Source organism: Anolis sagrei, chromosome 11, assembly GCF_037176765.1.
Source record: "Anolis sagrei isolate rAnoSag1 chromosome 11, rAnoSag1.mat, whole genome shotgun sequence".
NCBI lineage: Eukaryota > Metazoa > Chordata > Lepidosauria > Squamata > Dactyloidae > Anolis > Anolis sagrei.
This window is the reverse complement of record NC_090031.1, coordinates 27,951,716-27,978,294: the sequence shown is the minus strand read 5'-3', so window position 1 is coordinate 27,978,294 and position 26,579 is coordinate 27,951,716. Positions and strand designations below refer to the sequence as shown.

Here is a 26,579-nt window from a genome sequence, read left to right as displayed (position 1 = left end):
ATCTGTCACCCATTCAAATTATCTTTCACTAAAGACTCAGCCAAAGTTCCCCATTGTTCCCATATCTCTGCATTGGAAAAATCCAGATCTTGGCAGGATCGCCAAACATCAATGCTGATTGCAACCACTAAACGACAATAGGAATGGCTGGCTTGCAGGCCCCAGGACTCGCTGGCCACATGGACATTTCCTACCTCCATAATCCTCTCAAGATTCCATTGTTTCCCTCTTGTCCCGCCTCCCTCTCTCCTGATTCATCAGGATGCTGTGGCAGCAGAAGCCCAGTGATTGGCCCAGGTGCTCAGGAGGCGGCCAAGCCTCCTCCCAGCTGTAGAGCGCCAGCCAATCATCGTTGAGCTGGCAGAGGGGCGGGGAATGGGAGATTCAAACCTGACACCTCTGTTTTATGTATAAAAAGGCCTTTATTTTTGTACACTGTATGCTCAGCTTGGAAAAATATTGCTGCTTTGCATCCTTTTCAGCTGAATCGCAATAAAATCATCTTGGTGGCGCTTCCTTCAACTTCGGTGAGATTTCTTTTGGGAACTTAGGAAAAACCTTTTAAATTGTGGCTTCTCTTTGCTCACCATTGTAGCGAGCCCTCTTTGGTGGGTCTGCAGGGCAAGACCCCTTTAAATTCCTCCTCGACTTCAGATACAAGCCTGCCGTACGCCTTTCCCAATCTTGAACCAGCCTGTTGTTCCATGGTCAGTTCTTACTGTTGCTACTTGGTCCTTATACAGATTCCTCAGTAGGGAGACAAGGTGATTTGGCATGCCCAGACCACCAAGAACTGGCCACAGTTTATTATGATCCACACAGTCAAAGGCTTTAGCACAGTCAATGAAACAGAAATAGATGTTTTTCTGAAACTCCCTGCCTTTCTCCATTCTCCGGCATCCGGATATTGGCAATCTGGTCTCTTGTTCCTCTGCCTTTTCTGAACCCAGCTTGTACATCTGGCAACTCTCTCTCTATGTCTTGCTGGAGTCTTCCTTGCAGGATCTTGAGCGTTACTTTACTGGCATGAGAAATAAGGGTCACTCTACGGAAGTTTGAGTAGTCTTTCGCATTTCCCTTTTTTGGTATGGGGATGTTGTTGTTCATTCCTTCAGTCGTCTTCGACTCTTCGACTCTTCGTGACTTCGGCCCTGTCGGCCGTCATCACCCCCAGCTCCTTCAAGGTCAGTCCAGTCACTTCAAGGTCAGTCCAGTCACTTCACTTTGGGTCTGTTTAGGGACTCCACTGGGAGTCTACTTGGAGCTGGTGTACTTGGTGACGGCCTTGGTGCCCTTGAAGCGACTGGTATGGGGATAGAAGTGGATTTTTTCCAGTCTGATGGCCATTCTTGTGTTTTCCATATGGCATGCATCCCCTTGACAGCATCCTCTTTCAAGATTGTCAACAGTTCGTCTGGGATCCCGTCGTCTCCTGCGGCCTTGTTATTAGCAATGCTTCTGAAGGCCCAATTCAACCTCACTCCTCAGGATGTCTGGTTCTAATTCACTCACCACACCGTCAAAACTGTCCTCGATATTATTATCCTTCCTAATAATATAGAATTATAATATTCTTTTAATGTTTGTATATTTTAAGTTTTATTGTACTACTTTTAATTAAGTCTCTGTATGGAAATAATAATAATAATAGTAATAATAGTAATAATAATAATAAGGCGCCTGTCTCTTTAAGGCGAGCGCGCGCGTCATTCACTTACTTAGACAAAAGCCGGCAAAGCGTGCTTTTTTCCCCCTTCCTCCCGCCTCCTCTTGAGTTCCCCGGATGAAGTGCCGGCCTCCTATTGGCCGGGAAGCGTCACAGCAGCGACGTCTAACAAAATGGCGGCGGCGGCGGCGGCGGCTTCCTTGGCGCTTACATAACGCGACCTGCCTTTTTCCCCTCAGTCAGTCTCCCGCGCGAGTACGGCGCAACCGAACTCCATTTTTTGACGTCGCTCCGCCCCCTTCGCGAGTGGCGCCTGGAGCAGCCAATAGGACGCAAGCGCCGCTCTCAAATTGACCAATGAAGAAACGAGAGAGAGAAACGGGGCGGGGCTGGGAGGGACGCTAGTTTGTCTTCCTCCCGCCTCAGCCTTCGTTTGTTGTTGTTTCGCGCGCCATTTTCTCGGCGGCGGAGCGGGGCCTGAGGAGGCCATGGCGCCGCTGCTAGGCCGCAAGCCTTTCCCGTTGGCCAAGCCGCTCTCGCCAACCCCGGGGGAGCCGCCCGAGGAGCGCTTCGTCGTGGCCCACACCCGGGAGGCCTTCCGCTCCAGAGAGTATCCTTCGCCTCAAGGAAAGGGGCCGCTTATTCACTCGAGGAAGGGCTTCGGCCTAGCACTAGGCCTCACCCTCCCCATTACGCTCCCTTTGTTCTCCCTTTTGTGCCGTTGACTACAAATACAATAAGGATTCTTCATTTGGGGGATGGAAACGAGACTGGGGTGGCAGCAGCAAGAATAGGAGAGTCTTCTATTGTAATAGGATATTCAGAGGTGGAGTGTCCCTCGATTGGGATGGCAATAAGTAGCTCTTTATGTGGAAATAGAGTGACAGTGTAACTGGGCATAGGATATAAGAGAATGCAACATAATATAATGGGAATGGTAAGACGTTGGGTATCTCTGGTGTGGAATACATGTAGGGTATCTCATATTTGGATGGCAATAATCAGGTTGAGTATCACTTTATGACCAGAATAATAGAGTCCTCTATTGTAATAGAATCATAACAGGTGGAGTGTCCCTTGTTTGGAATGGCAATAAGTACCACTTTATGTGGAAATAGAGTGAGAATGTAACTGGGAGAGCGTGCCATATAATATAAAGAGAATTATAAGAGGTTGGATATCACATATGTGGAATAATAATACATGTAGGGTATGCCTAGAATCCTATATTATAATAGAATAATTACAGGTGGTGTGTCCCTTGTTTGGAGTGGCAATAAGTACCTCTTTATGTGGAAATAGAGTGGCAGGGTAACTGGGAATGGGATATAAGAGCATGTAACGTAATATAATGGGAATGGTAAGAGGTTGGGTATTTCTGATGTGGAATAATAATACATGTAGAGGATCTCTTAAGTTGAATGTAATTATCAGGTGGAGTATCACTTTATGGCCAGAATAGTAGAGTCCTCTATTGTAATAGAATCATAACAGGTGGAGTGTCCCTTCTTTGGAATGGCAATAAGTACCACTTTATGTGGAAATAGAGTGAGAATGTAACTGGGAGAGCATGCCATATAATATAAAGAGAATGATAAGAGGTTGGATAGCTCATATGTAGAATAATAATATATGTAGGTTATGTCTAGAATCCTATATTATAATAGAATTATTACAATACATGTAGGGTATATAATATAAAGAGAATGATAAGAGGTTGGATAGCTCATATGGTAATAATCAGGTTGAGTATCACTTTATGGCCAGAATAATAGAGTCCTCTATTGTAATAGAATCATAACAGGTGGAGTGTCCCTCCTTTGGAATGGCAATAAGTACCACTTTATGTGGGAGAGTGTAACTGGGAGAGCATGCCATATAGTTTAAAGAGAATGATAAGAGGTTGGATATCTCATATGTGGAATAATAATACATGTAGGGTATTCCTTATGTGGGTTTTAATAATCTGGTGAAGTCTGTCTTTATGGCCAGAATAATAGAATCCTATAGTATAATAGAATCATAGAGGTGGAGTGTCCCTTGTTTGGAATGGCAATAAGTACCACTTTATGTGGAAATAGAATGAGAGCATGCCATATAAAGAGAATGATAAGAGGTTGGGTATCTCTGATGTGGAATAATAATACATGTAGGGTATCTCTTATATGGATGGCAATAATCAGGTGGAGTATCTCTTTATGGCCAGAATAATAGAATCCTATAGTATGATAGAATCATAACATGTGGAGTGTCCCTTGTTTGGAATTGTAATAAGTACTGCTTTATGTGGAAATAGAATGACAGTGTAACTGGGAGAGCATGCCATGTAATATAAAGAGAATGATAAGAGGTTGGATATCTCATATGTGGAATAATAATACATGTGGGGTATGTCTTATGTGTATTTTAATCATCTGGTGAAGTCTGTCTTTATGGCCAGAATAATAGAATCCTATATTATAATATAATCTTAGAGGTGGAGTGTTCCTTGTTTGGAATGGCAATAAGTACTACTTTATGTGGAAATAGAGTGGCAGAGTAACTGGGAATGGGATATAAGAGCATACAACATAATATAATGGGAATGGTAAGAGGTTGGGTATCTCTGATGTGGAATAATAATAATGTAGGGCACCTCTTATGTATAATAATAAAGTTGGGTATGTGGAAATAGGGTGGTGGTCTAACTGTATATAGAATAATAGTAGCAAGTATCAGAGGTGGAGTGTCCCTTGTTTGGAATGGTAGTAAGTATCTCTTATGTGCAATAATAATAATAAAGTCGGGTATTTGTAGAAATGGGATCGCAGCCTAACTATATAGAATATTAGTAGCAAGTATGATAAAGGTGGAGTGTTTCTTGTTTGGAATGGTAACCTTCTGGTGGAGTAGCTCTTCATGGCCAGAATAATATTATCCATCTATCTATATGTATAATAATAGAATCAGAGGTGGAGTGTCCCTTATTCGGAATGATAATCAGGTGGAGTATCTCTTCTTGACCAGAATAATAGAATTGTGTGTGTGTGAATGAATCATATAGGTTAAGTGTCCCTTGTTTGGAGTGATAATAAGTATTTCTTTATGTGGGGTAATAATAAAGTTGGGAATCTTTGGAAATAGGATGGCAGCCTACCTATATAGAATCATAGAGGTTGTATGTCCTTTCTTTGGAATGATACTAAGTATATCTTCATGTAGGATAATAATAATACATATTCTATATATGTATATAGAATATACAGAGGTGGAGTGTCTCTTGTTTGGAGTAGTAATAAATATCTCATTATGTGGAAATAGAGTGACAGTGTAACTGGGAATGGAATAAAGAGCATGCAACATAATATAATGAGAATGATAAGAGGTTGGGTATCTCTCATGTGGAATAATAATACATGTAGGGTATCTCTTATGTGGATGGTAATAATCAGGTGGAATATCTCTTTATGACCAGAATAATAGAATCCTATGTTACAATATAATCATAGAGGTGGAGTGTCCCTTGTTTGGAATGGTAATAAGTACCTCTTTATGTGGAAATAGAGTGACAGTTTAACTGGGAGTGGAATATAAGAGCAATGTAATATAATGAGAATGATAGAGGTTGAATATCTCTGGTGTGGAATAATCACAACAATAAAAGTTGGGTTTGTGTGGAAATAGGGTGGCAGTCTAACTATACATAGAATAATAATAGTAGCAATAATTATTTATTATTTACCACACTTGTACCTCACCCTTCTCACCCCGAAAGGGACTGAGCAAGAAAGGCAAGAATAATAGAGGTTGGGTATCTTTTATGTGGAATAATAATAATAATAATATAATAATAATAATAATAATAATAATAATAATGTTGGGTATCTGGAAATGGAGTGGCAGCCCTAACTATCTAGAATATTAGTAGCAAGAATGATATAATATAATCATAGAGGTTGAGTGTCCCTTGTTAGGAATGGTAATAAGTATACTCATAGTGTATTGTATGTTCTTATATTCCATTTCCAGTTACACTGTAACTCTTATTTCCACATATAGTGACAGTGTAACTGGAAATGGAATATAAGAACATACAATGTAACAGAATGAGAATGCTAGAGGTTGGGTATATCTTATGTGGAATAATAATAATGTAGGGTCTCTCTTATGTGGAGTAATATTAATAATGTAGGATCTTTTATGTGGAATAATAATAATAATAATTGAGTTTATGTATATATATCTTTTTCATGTATGTTGGTGGTACTGAAATTAATGTGTGTCTTAAAATTGATGCCATCTTAAAATAGAAGTCTGGTAGTAACAATAATAATGATAATGTGGGCTATTTGGAAATCCTACAGGTTTGTGTCGAAACCCAGTGTGCTCGAAATGGTTTACTTGGGTGGCTGAGACAGTGACACTTTTGCTTCCTGAAGTTTCAGATTTTAAATATATTAGTATAATTTGGTCTTCTGGCAATGTGCATATGATGTACATGGATCCAAAATCTAAGCATAGCAGAGAAGGTAATAATGAGACGATAATGGTGATGGTAGGCCTTTAAAATCTCGTTTTGCTTCTGTTGCGTGTGGTTTCTTCGCTTCGACTGTTTTGAGTTTTAAACATCATTTTGATCCCAGGTCATTAATTTGAGTCAGTGTTTGATAGTGTTTGAAGGGATGAAGATTGAACCAGACACCTGGCGGATGCTGGAATGCCTTAGGCAATCTTTTGGGGAGAGGCTTTCTCTTGTGTTGCTGTTTCTCCCTCATATTTGCTTTGCTGCTTGTATATGTCTGTTGTGACGTTTTGTTTTGGCTGTGATTTGGATGCTTTCTCCAGGCAAGTTAGACTGAAAGCTGAAGATAAGACACCAAATACCCTATTTCCTCAAATCTAATGCTCATCTTTTGGGGCAAAATGACATAGCCAAAATTAGGGTATTCCTTAGATCCAACCTGGGAGGCTGGATGTGGCCCCTTGGGCTCTTTTCTCAGGCCCTCTTCTCTCTCACCATCCTATCCTTCCTTCTCTCTTTCCTTCCTCCTTCCTCTTTTCTCCTTCCCTTCCACCCTTTCATCCTTCCTTCCCCCTCTCCCTCTTTCCCCATCCATCCTTTCATCCTTCTTTTTCTCTTTCCTTCCCTTCCAGCCATCCTTCCCTTCCACCCTTTCATCCTTCCCTCCCTTCCTTTTGTTTTTCCTTCCTCTTTCCCTCCCTCCCCTCCCTCTTTTTCCTTCCTTCCTTCCCTTCCACCCTTTCTTCCTTCCTCTTTCCTTCAATCCTCTCTCTCTCCCTCTTTCTTCTTCCTTCCTTCTTGTCTTTCCTTCCTTCCCTCTTTCCTTAATCCTTCCTTCCACCCTTCTCTTCCTCCCTTTCATCCTGCTTTTTCCTTCCTCCTTCCCTTCCTTCCTTCCCTTTCATCCTTCCTACTGTTTTTGTCTTTTCTTTCCTCCTTCCCCCCTCCTTTTCATCCGTCCTTCCTTCTCTCTTCCCTTCCTCCTCCCCTTCTTTCTGTCACCAGAAAGCCAGTCCTCCTAGCAGGGAGTGCTAGCATGCGGCCCTTGAGTTAGAAAGTTTGCCCAGGCCTGCCTTAGATTTACATCATTTGGTCATTTTAGTGTTGAACCAAAGCCAAAGGAGAAGCTGCTTCAGGAGCTCCTCTTTGAGGGACACCCACTCTAATTATGCTATTTGTTGTGGGACTCCAAATCAAGCCCGGGCAGTTGACTATAGCATTTGTGCATGAGAAAGCTTTGTGCCCACCCTGCACTCCCCCTCCTTTGTCTTTCACCCAAGAGAGCCCCTGACTGGACTGTTATTTCCCTCTCCTTTTGCACAGTGCAGTGATTTTGCGCCTCAGGCGGGACTTGGTTGAATCATCTCTACAGCAGAGAGGTTTATGAGGTGGAAAGTTACTACTTAAAGAGCCGAATTAGTCAGCTTGAGAGTGTTTATAATCTGTTTAGTGTCACATGGCCAGAAGCGGTTCTATGAAAGGCCTTGAATGAGGCAGATGCTTCTCTTGTCACGTTGAGGGGACAAGGCTTGTTTTCTGCTGCTCCAGAGACTTGGACACAATGAGGCAGTAACCCTAGAAATGGCAGGGAAAGAGATACCATCTCAACATTAGGAAGAACCTGGTGGTAAGAGCTGTTCAAGAGTGGAATACGTTGCTTCATCTGGTCTCAGCCACAGATCGAGGTGCTTGGTTTTTGCCTGCCACTTTTGGACTCTTGCTTGCTGATGTGTTCCTGTGCGTAATTCTGCAGATCTTAGAAACCTGTTTCTTGATTTAAAGCCCTAGCATTCTGGCTGATATCTGAACAGAGGATGGGCTGAAGATGTCAGTGCCTTGGCCCTTTCATTGCTGGCTGCTACTTCCTAATGGATGTCAGGTGGTATGATACCAGCTAAACAGTGTAATTTCTCCAGTGGTGTAGACACCCTGTGATCATGTGGCATGTCTCATTATTATTATTATTATTATTATTATTATTGAGTTGGAATGGATCCTGAGATAGAATTGTTGTTGTTGAGTCAGAAGGGGCTCCAACAGCTGGCCAGTCCAAACCCATACTTTGCATGGAAAGCACAATCAAAGCACCCCGACAGATGACCATTCAGCCTATGTTTAAAATCCTCCAAGGAACGAGCTTCCACTGGACTCCCAAGGCAGAGAGTTCTATTGTTGAGCAGTTCTGGTCAGAATGTTCTTCCTAAGGCTCCGGTGGATCTGCCTTTCCTGTGATTTGAACCCATGGTTCCATTGAATCCTAGTTTCCAGGGCAGCAGAAAACAAATCTGCTCCCTCTTCCTTAGGACATCCAAATATTTAAACATGGCTCCTCTCATATCTTCTTTTAACCTTCTCTCCTGGAGGTTCTTTGGATCTCTGTTACGGAGATGTTGACTCCAGTTTTCGATTGACGCTTCCCCTGTGGTTGCAAAGGCTGTGGAGGTCCGAAAGCAGGACTGTCAACAATCAGCACAGCCTGGTTTATGATCTTGGTTTTGGATACAATGCACCACCCTCCTGTTTCCTGGTTTGCTCATCCACTCGCGTGAAGGAGGGGTGCCTGGTATATTTTATGTTCTGGCCAAGGGTCTTTATTCTGTGTAAAGTGGTCTTAAAAACCCAGCCTTGGCTGTTTTCCTGAGCGCTTTTTCCTCCAGAGAGTATGAGGCCCGGCTCGAGAAGTACAACCAGCGGATATGGACCTGCAAAAGCACCGGCAGCAGCCAGCTGACCCACAAAGAAGCCTGGGAGGAGGAGCAGGAAGTAGCGGAGCTGTAAGTAGCAAAATATGGGCCATCTGTTTATAGAGGCCCTAAGAGCCTCTCCCTCTGTCTGTATGATAAATTGGGCAAGAAGTTGGCTTTATTTCAAAAGGAAGCCTGTTCCATTTCCTGAGCTAACTTTCAGGCGTCCAATTCTTGGTGAACAAAGTCAGAAACTCACAACAAAAAGGTGTAACAATAAACAAACAAAAATTAATTGTATGCTACTTGGCAAGAAGTGTAGGCCAATTGTTTTATGTACTATCTTTATAACATTTTCTATTGTCCTAATAGTTGTGGCCTCTTCCAACTCGTATTATTCTACATATTGTTTTATATTGCTTATAATGTTTTAGTTGGCCCTGGTTGTTTCTTGTCTGGAATTCCCCTGTTTTCTGAGTTGTTCTTTATTTACTGTCCTGATTTTAATAGTTTATTAATACTGGTAGCCAGATTTTGTTGATTTTCATCGTTTTCTCCTTTCTGTTGAATTGTCCACATACTTGTGGTTTTCAATGGCTTTTTGTAGTCTGACATAGTAGTTGTTAGAATGGTGTAGCATTTCTGTGTTCTCAGTTAATATACTGTGTTCAGGTTGGTTCATCAGATGCTCTACTATGGCTGACTATGGTTGAAGCAGTCTGCAGTGGCTTTCACGTTCCTTGATTTGTGTTTGGGTCAATGCTGCATTTGGTGGTCCCTATGTAGACTTGTTAACAACAGTACACAATAGACTCTTGCAGAGGTGAGAGGATCCCAGGCAGGAAGCAGCCAAGCCTTGAAGCTGCAAGGCTATTCAATGCTAATCAAGGTGATCCTTGATCCATATTTGGGTGCAGCATTTGAAAATGGGAATTTCAGATATAAAACAATCAGGGCAACTAACACCTCCCAACAAAGGATTCCCCCAGGCACGAATCCTCCAGGCCTTGAAGTTGCACGGCTTTGCAATGCTAATCAAATGGCCAATTGCAACACACTTGCCTCCAACAGGCAAGAGTTCTTTTCCCCACAATGGACCTTCAACAGATATATAAACCTCCCTTGCTTAGTTTCCAATATATCTTACAAGCTCTGAGGATGCCTACCATAGATGTGGGCGAAATGTCAGGGGAGAATGCGTCTGGAACATTGCCATGCAGCCTGTAAGACTCACAGCAACTCAGTAGTCTTAATATTTTGAAGACCTCACTAGAGAATTCGCAACTTCATTAAATATCTATTTTCTTCTTAATAGGATGTCTTTTTTGCAAGTTAACAGAGAAATGTGTTTTGAGAGAGAAAGACAACGGTTCCTATACAGCCTGTGGCTTCCTGTGTTGGATGCTTGGCCTGTAAATTGGCTTTTTTCCCCCGCCATCACGGAGTTGCCACTTACTTACATGGTATCTGCTTCTGTGCTTGCTCTTTTCCAGCTTGAAGGAAGAATTCCCCATCTGGTACGAAAAGCTGGTCCTGGAGATGGTCCACCACAACACCATCTCCTTGGAGAAACTCGTCGACTCTTCCTGGTTGGAGATCATGACCAAGTTTGCGGTGGGAGAAGAGTGCGACTTTGAGGTAAGTAAGGCCTTTTTGGGAGAATCTATCAGTGCATCAAGAGCTGGGTCCTCCTTTCCCCAGATGGCTTGTTTTGGGGTGTGTTTGCTTTGCAGAACTGCTCCAGAAAGAAAGGGGTTTGGGAAAACACTCCTTTGGCAGCCCAAGGATCAGAGGTGTTTCTCAAGAGAAATGGCTGGCTGCCTTGTTGCCGAAGTGATGTAAACTTTGGCCAGGTGTCTCCCACGAAAGAGACATCACAGAGAGCCCAGTGGAACCTCCTTCTCTGGATGTCTTCAAGCAGAGGCTAATGGCCATCTGTTGGGAATGATTACACTGTGTCCTCCCTTGGAGTCCCTTCCAACTCAACATTGTGAACCGCCCTAAGTCCCCTAAGGGGTTGAGAAACACCGCAAATAAATATATAAATACTGCAAAAATAAATTAATAGTAATAATGTCATTAATAACAATAATGGATAAAATACAATAGTAAATATATCTTCCTGCTTGTCAGAAGGGGGTTGGACTGCATAGCCTTTCAGGGTTTCTTCCAACTCTAGTACAAACTGCTTGGGAATCTAGTGGAGCTTGGGGAGTCTAGTGGAGCTTCCTTGTGTGGAAGTTTTGAAGTAGAGGCTGGATGATCATCTGTCAGGGGGGATCGAATGGTGCCCTCCAGGATGGCAGAAGGGGGCTAAACTGGAAGGCCCTTGAATGGGTCTCTTTCAGCTCTATGGGTAATAATACTGATAATAAATGATCATCATAAATTATTAAAATGGATAATGAACAAATAGTAATTATATCTTCCTGCTTGGCAGAAGGAGGTTGCACTGGATGATTCTTGGGGTCCCTTCCAACTCTATGAATTTAATAATAATATAATTATAATAGATAATAGTAATTATATCTTTCATGGCAGAAGGGATTAGATTAGATGGCCTTCGGGTCACGTTAAACTCTAGTGTAATATAGACTGCCCAGGAGCCGAGTGAAATGTCCTTCTCTGGCGGTCATCAAGCAGTGTCTAAAAACCATCTGTTGGGAAGGATTAGATTGTGTCGTTTATGACTGAAGGGGTTAGATTGGATGGCCCTTGGAGTCCTTTCCAACTGTGTGGGTCTTAATAGTAATCATAATAATGATAATAATGAAAAAAATATTGACTATGTTTTGCGACAGTTATCATTATAGGTTATTAGGCGCTGTTTTGAGCCTAAACTTCATTTTATATGCTATTGGTTTTATCCGTATAGTATTGTGTGTTTATTTTATACATTGTTTTAGGCACATTGTGCCATACGTGAACCGCCACAAGTCCCTTCAGGGAGATGGCGGTGGGGTACAAAAATAAGATGATGATGATGATTATTATTAATAATAATATTGGAGCCCCTGATGGCGCAGAGGGTTAAATCGCTGAGCTCCTAAACTTGCTAACCGAAAGGTCACAGGTTCGAATTCGGGGAGTGGCGTGAGCTCCTGCTGTTAGCCCCAACTTCTGCCAATCTAGCAATTCAAAAACATGGAAATGTGCATCGATCAGTAGGTATTGCTCTGGCGTGAAGGTAATGGCGCTCCGTGTAGTCATGCCAGCCACATGACCTTGGAGGTGTCTACGGACAATGCCGGCTCTTCGGCTTACAAATGGAGTTGAGCACCAAGCCCCAGAGTCAGACACAACTGGACTTAATGTCAAGGGAAAATCTTTACCCTTCACCTATCAGGAAGCAGGAAGATACAATTTACAATATTATTATTATTTATTACTGTAAATTGTATATTCCTGCTTGGTAGAAGCGGATTGGGCTAGATGGTCCATGTGGTCTCTTCCAGCTCTATGATTCTATGTTGTATGTGCGTGTGGGCTCTGTGGCTGTCCTTTTGTACACAGTTGTCTTGCAATGTGTTACCGTTCTAGGTTCCCCTTCTGTTCTGATCTCGCTTTCTCTCCTTCGACTCAGGTGGGGAAAGAGAAGCTGCTGCGGGTGAAGGTGCTAACTGTCCATCCGCTGGAGCAGCCTACGGAAGAGGAAGCCGCGGCGGCAGCTGCCGCCGAGAAGAAGGCAGAAGGGGCCTGTGACTCCCCCTCCAGTGACAAGGAGAATTCGGGCCAGGCCTTGCAGGACCTCCAGAAGGAGCCGGCCCTCAAGGAGGAGGACAGCAGGAGGGAGAGCCTGAGTGAGTCGCACTAAAGGGGCTGCAAATGGCTGCTGAAAACTGCTGAAATCAATCCAAACATCTTGTTGGGCCTCTTTTTGGCAGACCTTTAGGGGGTCATGAATACTTTTTGAACCTTAATTTTTTTTCAGTGGGACAGTGTGCATCAGGCACACAAGTAGACACGCAGATTCCAGGACTGGTTTTATAAAAGCTATATTGGTTACACAGACAAAAGGGGGGAAACATCACATTAACTCCAATATTCACTCATAATCCATTCATTCACCATTCCACCAACCATAAAGCATTCAGATGTTGGGCTCATTGAAGCCTGGAACTCATTCCCCTCCTTTCTGTGCCTCTCCTTCAGACGACCGGGCACGCCGATCCCCTCGGAAGCTCCCGACTTCCCTGAAGAAAGACGAGAGGAAGTGGGTCCCTCCCAAGTTCCTGCCCCACAAATACGATGTTAAGCTGCAAAACGAAGACAAGGTGAGCAGGACGAGAAGTATCACGTATACATGCCAATTTTGATCCAGATCCATCATTGTTTGGGTCCATATTGTGCTCTGGATGTAAGTGAACTACAACTTCCTGTCGCCAGGAATTGCAGCATTATTCCATTATTATTATTATTATTATTATTATTACAATTATTATTATTATTATTATTATTATATCAATATACATTGCTTGATTGGACAGATTTTAAGAAGCTATCGTGCTGTGGAGTTGGGAAGTGTACTTTCAAATGGGACACGTGCTTTTCTGTTATTGGAAAGTGTAAAATGGCTAATGTTGATTGGTGGCCTTGTATATAAATAATTGTCATAATGTGTACACTTTGGAAATATAATAATTATTAATAATAATGTATTTTAAAAACACTAAAGTGGTTCCTAAAAGCTGCGTCCTGTTGTGTTCCCCCAATCCCCCTCCCCCAGATCATCAGCAATGTCCCGGCCGAGAGCCTGGTGCGCACCGAGCGGCCACCCAACAAGGAGATCCTGCGCTACTTCATCCGCCACAACGCGCTACGGGCCGGGATGGGTGAGAACGCCCCCTGGGTGGTGGAGGATGATCTGGTCAAGAAGTACGGCCTCCCCAGCAAGTTCAGCGACTTCTTGCTTGACCCTTATAAGGTGAGAGACGGGGCAACGGTTGGTTGGTCTGGGATGCTGGGAGTAGAAGGCCCAAGGCTTCTCTTTATTATTATTAGAAGGCTACATCACCACATTGACATTGAAGAAGTTTAGAATAATGGTTTAATCAGAGTTGGACAGTCTTATCTTAAACTACAGTGTTATGCAAATATTCAAAAACATTTCCCCTATGGATGCCTCAATTAATGTAATTGTGTTAGTATCATTTTTATTTTGAAATTATCCCATAGTTGCTGCATTTCCCAGCCTTGGCTTCTAATCAAATCTATATGTTTTCCCAGATTTTGTGGTAAAATTAGGGGCCTTGGCTTATGTTCGGATCATCGTATACTTTAGTATATGCTCTCAGGATCCCAAATGCAAATCTTGATTTAGGGCACAGGAAGGGATAGGTTCCATGAACCTTGCTTTTTTGAACAAAATTCGCATGTGGGATCCTGAGTGTCTGCTCTCGATGCAGACTGTTGTCGAGCTGTTGGTCACTGTCTGCATGGCTTCTGCTCTTTGCATTTGCATCCAGTATTTGACGCTCAACCCTTCGACAAAGCGGAAGAGTGCCTCGTCGTCTGACCGGAAGCCCTCCAAGAAGCCCAAGCCGGGCGACGGCACTTCTCCAGGGCAAGGCCTGAGCCCTTCGCTGTGGTGCAGCGTCTCCTTGAAGAAATCCGCGGGGACGCCGCTGAAGCTCAAGAACGCCAAGGCCCCCAAGACCCCTGCTGAGGAGTTGGAGGAAGTGATGCGCCTGGTGTCAACCGGGAAGCTGGGCCCTGGGAGCGTAACTCGGAAGCGGCTGGGCAAGTCCCAGAAAGGCAAGCGACTCCTGAACGGGCAGAAAGCAGGCGGGAGGTCGCCCCGAAAGGATGCCTCCTCCTCCAAGACAAAGCTGAAGCAGATGACGTTGCTGGACATGGCCACCAAAGGCACGCCAGGCAAGGTCTCTTCCTCATCGCGGGGCATGAGAAGTTCGGGCTCGGCCAGCAAACCCTCCAAGCGCCTCCCACCAGCCGCCCTGCACCTCATCGCCTACTACAGGGAGAACAAGAACCGCGAGGACCGCAAGAGCGCCCTCTCCTGTATCATATCCAAGGCCGCCCGGCTGCTCTCCAGCGAGGATCGGGCCCGGCTTCCCGAGGAGGTTCGTTGCCTGGTGCAGAAGCGCTATGAACTCCTCGAGCACCGCAAGAACTGGGCCTCCATGAGTGAGGAGCAGCGCCAGGAGTTCCTGGCGGAGAAGCGGGAGAAGCTGAAGGAGAAACTGAAGGCCAAGGCTCGGGAGCGGCGAGAGCGGGAGACACGAGAGCGGCTGGAGAAGCAGCGGCGCTTTGAGGACCAGGGCCTCCCGGGGGCCCCACTGCCGGCCTTCCGGCTGGTGGACACTCCTGAGGGCCTGCCCAACGCGCTCTTCGGGGACGTGGCCATGGTGACCGAGTTCCTCAGCTGCTACTCAGGGCTGCTGATGCCGGACGCCCAATACCCAATCACGGCTGCCTCGCTCATGGAGGCCCTCTGTGCCGAGAAGGGCGGCTTCCTCTACCTGAACCGCATCCTGGTTGTCCTCCTCCAAACGCTGCTCCAGGACGAGATTGCCGAGGACTATCTGGAGCTGGGGATGAAGCTCTCTGAGATCCCGCTCACTTTGCACTCTGCCTCGGAGCTGGTGCGCCTCTGCCTGCGCAAGTCGGACGCCCAGGAGGAGAGTGAGGCCTTTGAGAACCACAACAACGCCTCCAACGCCCCAGAGGAGGGCTCGGCCCCAGCCTTCGAGGATGACGAGGTGCGGGATGAGTTCCTGGAGAAGCTGGAGGCTGCCGAGTTCTTTGAGCTGAGCTGCGAGGAGAAGCTGCAGATCCTGGTGGCCCTCTCCCACCGCATCCTGATGACCTACTCGGTGCAGGACTACGTGGAGGCCAAGCAGCAGGCCTCGGCCGAGCTCTGGAAGGAGCGGCTGGCCGTGCTCAAGGAGGAGAACGACAAGAAGCGGGCTGCCAAGCAGAAGCGCAAGGAGATGGGTGCCACCTCCACTGCTGCCCAGGGCAAGGAAGAGGGCAGCGGCAGCCTGGGCAAGAAGAAGGCGGTGGCTGAGGAGGGCAAGGTGGCCAAAGCTGAGCCCAGGCCCACCGAGCCCGAGGACATGATCAGCACTGTTAAGAGCCGGCGGCTGCAAGCCATCCAGGCCAAGAAGGAGCGGGAGCAGCAGGAGATGCAGATGAAGGGTAAGCCCCACCATAGGTGGGAGAGGGATAGATAGATAGATAGATAGATAGATAGGAGGAGCATATGGATGAATGAATAGGCAGACAGAGATGGATAGAAAGAGATAGGATGGAGAGACAAGTGTACGGATAGATGATAGGTAGGTAAATGATAGATTTTTTTGTCGTGTCAGGAGAGACTTGAGAAACTGCAAGTCGCTTCTGGTGTGAGAGAATTGGCCGTCTGCAAGGACGTTGCCCAGGGGACACCTGGATGATTTGATGAAATGATAGATGAGAGAGTGGGATTGGGATGATATGGATAGTTAGAGAGATTGAGAGAGTGGGATGGAGAGTGGATGAATAGAAAGATGCAGAGGATATGGATGGATAGATAGAGAGAGATTAGAATAGATAGGATGGATAGACAAGTGTATGGCTAGATGGTAGGTAGGTCAGTGATAGACGAGAGATGGGGTGAGGGAGGATATCAATTGAGAAGAGAGAGGATGGATGATAGATGAGAGAGTGAGATGAAAAGTGGATGGATAGATAGATGGGGAGGATATGGATGGACCGACAAATAGAGATAGATAAAAAGTGATAGAGATAGCAAATATAGACAAGTGTATGGATAGATGATAGGTAGTTAGGTCAATGATAGATGAGAGGGAGCGAGGGAAAATATGAATGGATGCATAGAGAGATTGAGAGAGAGTGGCCCGAAGACTGGATGAATAGATAGATGGGGAGGATATGGATGAATGGACAGATAGAGATAGATAAAAAGAAATAGAGATAGCATATATAGACAAGTGTATGGATAGATGATAGGTAGGTAGGTAAATGATAGATGAGAGAGGGAGTGAGGGAAAATATGAATGGATGGATAGAGAGGTTGAGGGAGAGAGAATGGATGATAGAGTGGGATAGAGAGTGGATGGGTAGATAGAGGGGGAGGATAGGGCTGGATGGACAGATAAAAAGAGTGAGATAGAGAGAGAGCATTTATAGACAAGTGTATGGATAGATGATAGGTAGGTAGGTAAACGATAGATAAGAGAGGGAGCGAATGAAAATATGAATGGATGGATAGAGAGGTTGAGAGAGAGAGGATGGATGATAGAGTGGGATGGAGAGTGGATTGGTAGATAGATGGGGAGGATAAGGCTGGATGGACAGATAAAAAGAGCGAGATAGAAAGAGATAGAGAGCATTTTTAGACAAGTGTATGGATAGATGATAGATAAGTGAATGAGAGAGGGGGAGAGGGAAGATAGGGATGGATAGTGATTGAGAGAGCGAGAGGATGGATGATAAATGAGAGAAAGTGGGACGGAGAGTGGATGGGTAGACAGATGGGGAGGGATATGGATGGATGGACAGAAGGAAATATATTTATTTAGTATATTATTTATATATTATATAAATGTAGTATCACTAATAATATTACAGTATAATGTTATAGTACATAGTAATATATAATATTAAAATTGTGCTTTGGTAATAATATTTTGTATTTATTTTTTACTTGTAAGCCCTTCGGGGTGGGAAGGGTGGCATATAAATGTCCTAAATGAGAGAGATAGAAAGAGATAGTGATTGAGAGAGAGAGGATGGATGATAGATGAGAGTGGGATGGAGAGTGGATGAATAGATAGATGGGGAGAATATGGATGGATGGAGAGAGAGATAGAAAGAGATGGGATGGATAGGCAAGTGTATGGATAAATGATAGGTAGGTAGGTAAATGATAGATGAGAGAGGGAGAAGGAGGATATGGATGGATAGATTGAGAGAGAAATAAGAGAGAAGGCATGGATAGACGAGTATATGAATGATAGAAAAGTAGGTAGGGATAGAGAAAGAGAAAAGGGGATGGATAGAGAGAAATAGATGAGGGGGAGGGATTATATTGATGAGTGGATGGATGGAGAGACAAACAGATTAAAATATAGAAAAAGAAAGAAAAGGGGGGTGGATAGATTAGTGTATGGATAGATGTTAGGTAGGGAGATCGATACATAGATAGAGGATGGATAGATAAGTGGGTGTATAGGTAGGTAGATATAGACATGTATTTGTTCAATTGTTAGACACTCTTTTCCCCCTATATAAACAACTCTTTAGAATCTCAGGGCCCTTCCACACAGCCCTATATCCCACAATATCAAGGCAGAAAATCCCAGAATGTCTGCTTTGAACTGGGTTATCTGAGTCCACACTGTGATAATGTGGGATTTTCTGCCTTGATATTTTGGGATATAGGGCTGTGTGGAAGGGCCCTCAGGGGTGTCTGATGTATTGCGTTGCCGATTGGGTGAGAAAGGTGGTATACAAATACAGTAAATAAATTAAATAAATAAATATTTTGGTTGATGGCGGCAGTGATGCTAGAATGTTGGAGAAGAGAACGTCCTTGTTTGGAGAGGCAGGTTTCCGAATGTGGGGGGTACTGACCGCTGTCTTCCTCTCCCCAAAGTGAAACTGGAGCGTGAGGCGGAAGAGGAGCGGGTCCGCAAACACAAGGCTGCAGCCGAGAAGGCCTTCCAGGATGGCATCGCCAAGGCCAGGCTGGTCATGCGGAGGACGCCCATTGGCACCGACCGTAACCACAACCGGTGAGCAGGGGAGAATGAAGTTTATCCATCTAGAGGAAGTGGAGGGGCAAGACACAGCCCACCAAGGTCCTTTATCCAGCCCCTGTGGCCCCCATTCCCTTTGGACCACCTTATATGCCACCATGGAAGGAAGGATGGAAGAAGCCTCCTTCAATCCTCCTTCCAAAGAGAGAAGGAAGAAAGAAAAGGAAAGAGGGATGGAGGAAGATGGAGGAGAGGTAGACCGGGATAAAAGGAAGGATAATGGGAGGAAGATAGGAAGGGAGAGAGAAAGAAAAGAAGGAGAGGAAGAAAGAAAGGTAATGAGGGAGGAGGACAGGGAGAAAAAGGAAGAAAGGGATTGAGAGGGAGAAAGATGAAAAGTGGAAGGAAGGGAATGAGGAAGATGGGGTGGAAGAAGGAAGGATGGAAGAAGCAAGGAAGAGAGGAAGGAAATGAGGCAGTAAGACGGGAAGGGAAGGAGGAAGAGAAAGGTGCATAGGAGAGAGGAAGAAAGAAATGTAATGAGAGAGGAGGAGAGGGGAGAGAATGAAAGGGATAGAAAGAATGGGAGAAGAAGGAAGGAAGGGAATGAGTGAGCAAGGGAAGGGAGGGAAGGAAGGAAGAACGGAATGAGGGAGACAGACGGAGGGAAAAAGAAGGATGGAAGATGGGAGGAAGGAAAATAGGAAGGAGGGGAGAGAGAAAGGAAGAAATGATGGATAGCAGAGAAGAAGAAATAAAGGTCATTAGTGAGGAGAACATGGAAAGGAAGGATAGAAGGAGGGGGAGAGGAAGGAGGGAAGGAAGGGAATGGGGGGAGAAAGGGAAGGGAGGAGGGAGGAAGACAGGGAAGGAAAAAGGATAGAAAGGACAGAAATGAGGGAGGAAGACAGAGGGAGAAAGAGAAAGGAATGATAGATAGAAGGAGAGAGGAAGAAAGGCAATGAGGGAGGAGGACAGGGAGAGAAGGAAGGAGAGAGAGGAAGGAAGGGAAAGAGGGAAAGAAAATGGAAGGAAGAGAGAATGAGGGAGGAAGGTGAAGGGAGAAAGAAGAATGGAAGGTGGGAGAAAAGGGAGGAAGGAAATGAGGGAGGAAGACAGGAAGGGAGAGGAAGGAAGGGAGAAGGAGGGAAAGAAAAGGGAAAGAATGAAGGATATGAGGAAGATGGGGAGAAAGGAAAAGGAAAGGAAGGATGGATGGATAGAAGGAAGGAAGGAGTAAGGGAAGGAAGGATGAGAGGAGGGAGGGTGAAAGGGAATGATATGGAGGGGAAGGGTGACTTTAGCCAAATCACACACTCTCAGATGAATACAAAGGTATATCCCCCAACAGTTCGAGGGACCCCTGAGCTTGACCAACTTAGGCTTTGATCCTTATTGACCTTCTGCGATTAACCCCTCTCTTACCTTTGACCTTTGTTCTCTCTCTCTCTAGGTATTGGCTGTTCTCTGACGAGGCTCCCGGCCTCTTCATTGAGAAAGGTTGGGTGCATGATGGGATCGACTATTGTTTTACGCCTCCTAAGGAGGAAGAAGAAGAAGACGATGATGAAGAGGAGGAGGAGGAAGAAGAAGAGGAAGACTACCAGCAAGGTATTAAGGATTAAGATGTGGTCATTCAGTGACATGCATTTAAACTGTGTGATAGAATAATCATTTGTATTATTAGTCATTATTTGTTGTTATCGTAATCATTAGACTCATACAGTTGCTATAAAGGAATATAGAATTACTACATTATTTATTTATTTATTTATTTGCATATAGTTGGAAGGGAATTCAAAGGACATCCAGTCCAACTCCTTCTGCTAAGCAGGAATACATAATTAGTACTATTATCTATTATTATTATTCTTATTATTATTCTTATTATTATTTGCATAGAGTTGGGAGGGAACTCAAAGGACATCCAGTCCAACCCCTTCTGCCAAGCAGGAATACATCATCATTATTATTATTATTATTATTATTGTTATTATTATTGTTATTATTATTGTTATTATTATTGGGCTGTCTTTCCTCCCAGGTTCCAGACGGGAGGCATTGACGAATGCCCCGCATGGCGTCCTGCTGGCCCCAGAGATCCCTGTGGAGACCACAGTGCCCAAACAGGGGCAGAACCTCTGGTAAGCCCTCCCCCCTGACCTTTGCCCTCCAGGAAACACTTCCAGTCTCTGTGTGAGCTGGTTTCTTTTATCTATGTGTTGAAATGAAATCATGGGGAGCAAATAGAATATCAACACTTCTTCAGAGGTGGGGGGATTGACCTGCCTGCCTCAGGTTGGGCTTCGTGTGGCCTGCCTTCCTTTCTTCCTTCAAGCAGTGTTTACTTTTTGCAGGTTCCTATGCGATAGCCAAAAGGAGCTGGACGAACTGCTGTGCCGCTTGCACCCACAGGGCATCCGGGAGAGCCAGTTGCAGGAGCGGCTGCAGAAGCGGTGAGCCCTATTCTTGTCCATATTATTACTAATAAATAATAATAATAATAATATCCTAGAGTTGGAAAGAACCCCAAAGGGCCATCCAGTTCAACCCCTGCCCTCTTATTGTTCATATTATTATTATTATTATTATTATTAATAATAATAATAATAGTGAGCACGTATTATTATATTATAATACTATAATAATATATTATTATGGTATATTATAATAATGATTGCATTATTTGCCAATACATCAAACAGTTCTAGTCACTTGGGAAGTGTCCGATGTGTGATCCAGTAGAACAGCCAGCGGAGTGATCTTGTTTACTGTGTCATGTTTCAAATAGTAATGATGATAGTAATAGAACTATAAAGTTTGAGGAGACCCCAAAGGCCATCCAGTCCAACCCCTGCCCTTTTATTGTTCATAAGAATAATAATAGAATCCTAGAGTTGGAAAAGACTCCCAAGGGCTGTCCAGTCCATCCCTTGCCCGGTTGTTCATAATTTGTAACAACAACAACAGAATTCTAGTGTGGGAGGAGACCTCAAGGGCCATCCAGTCCAAACCCTGCACTCTTACTTTTCATAATAATCATCATCATAAAGTGGAGGAGACCCCAAAGGCCATCCTGTCCAACCCCTGCCCTAATCATCACCGTAATTATTGTAGAGTTGGAGGAACCCCAAAAGGCCATCCATTTGAACCCACCCACAATCAAGCCATAGATAGATAGATAGATAGATAGATAGATAGATAGATAGATGGTCAAGGTTTCCCCTTGACATTAAGTCTAGTCAAGTCCAACTCTGGGGCTTGGTGCTCATCTGTTGCTAAGCTAAAGAGCTTGTCCATAGACGCCTCCAAGGTCATGTAGCCAGCATGACTAAACGGAGCACTGTTACCTTCCCGTCAGAGCAGTACCTATTGATCTACTCACACTTGCTAGGTTGGCAGCAGCTGGGGCTAACAGCAGGAGCTTACCCCATTCTATGGATTCAAACCACTGACATTCTGGTCAGCAAGCTCAGCAGCTCCATAGTTTAACCTGCTGTGCCACCACACCAACAACAACAACAATATAATATAGATAGAGAGAAAGATGTATATGTCATAGAATCCTAGAGTAGGAAGGGATCCCAAGGGCTATCCAATCCAGCCTCCTTTCACCATTGAGCACACATCACTCAAGCCCTCCTGACAGATGACCATGCACACTATTGGAAAGTTAGATTTGTATGGATGCATAGATAACGGTACAATCCTAGAGGTGGGAGGGATCCTCAAGGGCCATCCAGTCCAACCCCCTCCTGGGTTTGGTGGGGATTCTGGCCCTCCATCCTGGCCCTTGTGACTTCTCTCTCTCTCCCTCCATTCCAGATACTCAGACATTGTGCACTCCATCCACTTGGCCCGGAAACAGAACCTGGGCCTCAAGGCGTGCGACGGCCACCAAGAGCTGTTGAACTTCCTGCGCAGTGACCTCATCGAAGTGGCCACCCGGCTGCAGAAGGGGGGCCTGGGCTACGTGGGAGAGGGGGAGTTTGAGGACAGAGTGAGTGGCCACCCCTCTGTTAGCAGCACCAGGAGTGGGGGTTCATCATTATGAGACGGGAGGGACAGAATTGGATTTGGATTAACCTGGCCTTCTTCCTGCCATGACTGGCTTTGGAATAACTATGAGAATAATGAGGAGGAGGAGATAGGTAGGTAGGTAGGCAGGTAGGCCGATCAGTTGGGACAGTCGATCAATTGATCAATAGATAGAAATTTAGATGGATAGAAGAATGGATGGATGGATGGATACACAGACATATGGAGGGATAGATAGATACATAGATAGAAGAATGAATTGAGGAATGGATGGATGGGTAGATGGACAGATAGATAGATATATGAATGAATGAGTAGATAGATATATAAACAGATGAGACGAATGGATGGAGGGTGGGTGGATAGACAGACAGATAGGCAGGGTTTTGACCTTTTAATATTTTTCCTCAAACATTTGGCTCGCCCTCTGTGTCTGATTTTATCATGCTATTCTTAATGCCGATTTTATTTGTTATTTCATATTCTGTTGATGTATTTTTGTTATTGTGTGCTTAATTATGTTGTATTATTTTGGGCTTGGCCTCATGTTAGCCACCCTGAGTCCCCTCCGGGGAGATGGTAACAGGTTATAACTAAAGTTAATTATATTATTATTATTATTATTATTATTATTATTATTATTATTATGATAGATAGATAGATAGATAGATAGAGGGATGGATAGAGGGATGGATAGAGGGATGGATAGAGGGATGGATAGACAGACTAATGGATGGATGGACGGACGGACGGACGGACAGATAGATAGGCAGACAGGGATGGATGGATAGATAGAAAAATAGAGGGATAGATAGATGAATTAATGGATAGGTGGGTGGATGGATAGATAGACAAATAGATGGATGGATAGATAGATAGGTAGGTAGGTAGATGGAGGGATAGATAGACAAATGGATGAATGGATAGACGAATGGATGAATTGATGGAGTGATAGACGGATGGATGGATAGACGGATGGATGAGTGGAGGGCTAGATAGATGAATGGATGGTCAGATAGATAGATAGACAAATGGATAGATAGATGGACGGACAGATAGAGGGATGGAGGGATAGATAGTCGGATGGATGGAGAGAGAGAGAGAGAGAGGAATAGATGGGCGAATTGATTGATAGGTGGATGGATGGATGGATAAATAGGTAGATGGAGGGACAGATAGACAAATGGATGAATGGATAGACAGAGGAATGGATGAATTAATGAAGTGATATACTGATGGATGGGTGGAAGGCTAGATAGATGAATGGATGGTCAGACAAATGGATAGATAGATGGACGGACAGATAGAGGGATGGAGGGATAGATAGTCGTATGGGTGGGTGGGTGGAGAGATAGATACAGGAATAGATTGGCGAATTGATGGATAGGTGGATGGATGGATAGATAGACGAATGGATGGATAGATAGGTAGATGGAGGGATAGATAGACAAATTGATGAATGAATAGACAGACGAATGGATGAATCAATGGAGTGATAGACGAATGGATGGATGGATAGAAGGATGTATGGTTGGAGGGCTAGATAGATGAATGGATGGTCAGACAGATAGATAGATAGATAGATAAATGGACAGATAGATAGAGGGATGGAGGGCGGGATGGATGGATGGATGGATAGATAGATTGATAGATTGATTGATTGGTTGATTTCTCCTGCCATGGTTGGTTTTGGAATAGTGATTAGGAGGAAGAAGGGAGGGAGGGAAGGAAGGACAGTCGGAAGGAAAGGAAAGGAAAGGAAGTTAGGTAGGTAGGTAGGTAGACAAGTCCTTGGGGTATTGTAGCTATCCCCCTGCTGTGACTGGTTTTGGAAAACTGATGATAAGGCAGGAAGGAAGATTGATGGATCTGTGCACTTGGGATAACGAGGAGGAGAAATAACGATAATAAAATCACTATGTAGCAAAATTTGGCAAAAAAAATCTTTTCCTAGTTTTAAAGTGTTATTTCCTGTTTGATTATGCTGTCCTTCCTGTGAAAGTAATTGTAATGCTCCAGAAACTTCTTTTTTTGTAGCTTTGAATTGGTTGAGACAGCAGGATGATTTCCCTCCCTCAGGAACACAAAGTTTTTGCAGTTTAATACACTTTTACCTTTTTTAAAAAATGATAGAACCAATTAGGAAATGACAAAAAAGTGAAATATAAGGAAGTGGGACAGAATTGAACTTGGGGGCACTCTGCCCTGCCTGGTTTTGGAGTAACGATGGTGATGATGATGCTAATTAATCAATCCTCCTTTTTGTGGGTGTGTTTCTGGGAGCAGGTGAGCTCGCTGGAGAGCCTGCGGGACTTTGGGGAGTGCGTGGTGGCCCTCCAGGCCAGCGTCATCAAGAAGTTCCTGCAGGGCTTCATGGCCCCCAAGCAGAAGCGGAGGAAGCCCGCGGGGGAGGACGCCCTGGCCACAGCTGCAGCTGCTTCCGCCGTCAAGACCGAGGAGGTGGACGAGGAGAAGCGCATGGCTGAGGAAGCCAAGGTGGGGCCCCTTTCAGGCATTACGGGTGTGTGTATGTGGGGGGAGGAGTATCTGAACCCCTTTAAATCATAAGGAGAAAGGGGAAGATAGATAGATAGGATAGATAGATAATTGCAGCCATAGACATATGTGCATGCAGGAAGTCCCCAAGTTACGAACAAGATCAATTCTCTCTCTCTCTGTGTGTGTGTGTGTGTGTGTGTGTGTGTGTGTGTACTAGCTTGGGAACCCGGTGATGCCCGGGTTATTTGAAAAGGGCATTGTTGGTCTGTGCTCCAAGTTTAATTGAGATCCAAAGTCAGCTGGGTTCAGTGGATATGGGTGAACTACAACTCCCATATGTCAAACTCCACCGGTATGCACAGTTGGCTAAATAAAACCAAGTTTGGTTCAGATCCATCATTGCTGGGTTTCAGAATGCTCTCTGGATGTAGGGTGAACTACCACTCCCACATGGGTGGGTTAGTTCCCCAAACCTCTCCATTATGTTCTATTGATCAACAGGGTTATGAGTGCAAAGCTTGATGCAGGTCCGTCTTTGGTGGGGTTCACAATGCTCTCTGGATGAAGGGTGAACTATAACTCCCACATGGGTGGGTCAGTCCCCCCCAAAACCCTTCCACTATGTTCTATTGCTCATGGGGGGGGGGGTCTGTGTGCCAAGTTTGGTCCAGTTCCATCATTCGTGGGGGTCACAGTGGTCTCAGGAAGTGTGTGAAGGTACTGCAAATTCCATCATCCTTGTCCCATCCTCCCCCAAACCGCACTAGGATGTAAAGTGGTTGATTGGGGGGAGGGTCTGTGTGCCAAGTTTGGTCCAGGTCCGTCATTGGTGGGGGTCTCAGTGGTCTTGCCCTTCCTTGGAGCAGCCAAACCCAGAGCAAAGTGTTCTGAGAATTCAGGAAAGAGAACGGGGGCCGGGAAGGCGTACATTTTTCCAGCTCCTGCTCCAAGGAGTCCTTGGCGGCGGGGAATTCCAGGCCAGGGTTTGTTTGCTCAGGGAAGGGAATGTGCAACGCGGCAGAATCGGGTTTGGCTTGGCACTCCTTGCAAAGTTTGGGCAGCAGCCCTCGTCCATTCCATAGCGGTGGTGTTTTCATTGCACCGTCCCGTCGCTCATGTGATGCTTGTTATTCCCCCCAAGAGAGCTGCCAGGTCCAAAACCTGGGCCCTGCCTTCTTTGGAGCAGACACCAGAGGGCAGCCTGAGCCCTTGGTTCCTTTGTAGAGCATCTTATTTACCTCTACACCAAATCCTGGAGTTGGAAGGGACTCCAAAGGTGATCCAGTCCAGCCCCCTTCTTCCATAAAGGAAGATAGAATTACTATTATTATCAATTATTATTACAATTATTATTAGAACTTTGTAACTGGTCCTGCCCATTGTGTTCAATTGTGATTTTATATTACATTGCATGTTTACTTTCTTTTATATTTATTTTTATTTTTGGTGATTTTATTTTCATCATATTT

At 44.7% G+C, this 26,579-nt stretch overlaps 1 protein-coding gene across 1 annotated transcript in view; it reads left to right on the top strand.

Annotated features, from left to right (window-relative positions):
- The first annotated feature begins 2,066 nt into the window (after positions 1–2,066).
- BAZ1B (bromodomain adjacent to zinc finger domain 1B) overlaps positions 2,067–26,579 on the top strand; it is a 37,361-nt gene continuing 12,848 nt past the window's right edge. The window contains exons 1-13 of the mRNA XM_060756888.2: positions 2,067–2,276; positions 8,825–8,941; positions 10,345–10,489; positions 12,435–12,651; positions 13,004–13,125; positions 13,578–13,775; positions 14,317–16,009; positions 18,471–18,609; positions 20,027–20,184; positions 20,618–20,717; positions 20,931–21,029; positions 22,399–22,573; positions 24,898–25,107. Of these exons, the coding sequence (XP_060612871.2) occupies positions 2,155–2,276; positions 8,825–8,941; positions 10,345–10,489; positions 12,435–12,651; positions 13,004–13,125; positions 13,578–13,775; positions 14,317–16,009; positions 18,471–18,609; positions 20,027–20,184; positions 20,618–20,717; positions 20,931–21,029; positions 22,399–22,573; positions 24,898–25,107 (3,495 nt within the window). The 5' untranslated portion in view covers positions 2,067–2,154. The remainder of the gene's footprint in view (positions 2,277–8,824; positions 8,942–10,344; positions 10,490–12,434; positions 12,652–13,003; positions 13,126–13,577; positions 13,776–14,316; positions 16,010–18,470; positions 18,610–20,026; positions 20,185–20,617; positions 20,718–20,930; positions 21,030–22,398; positions 22,574–24,897; positions 25,108–26,579) is intronic.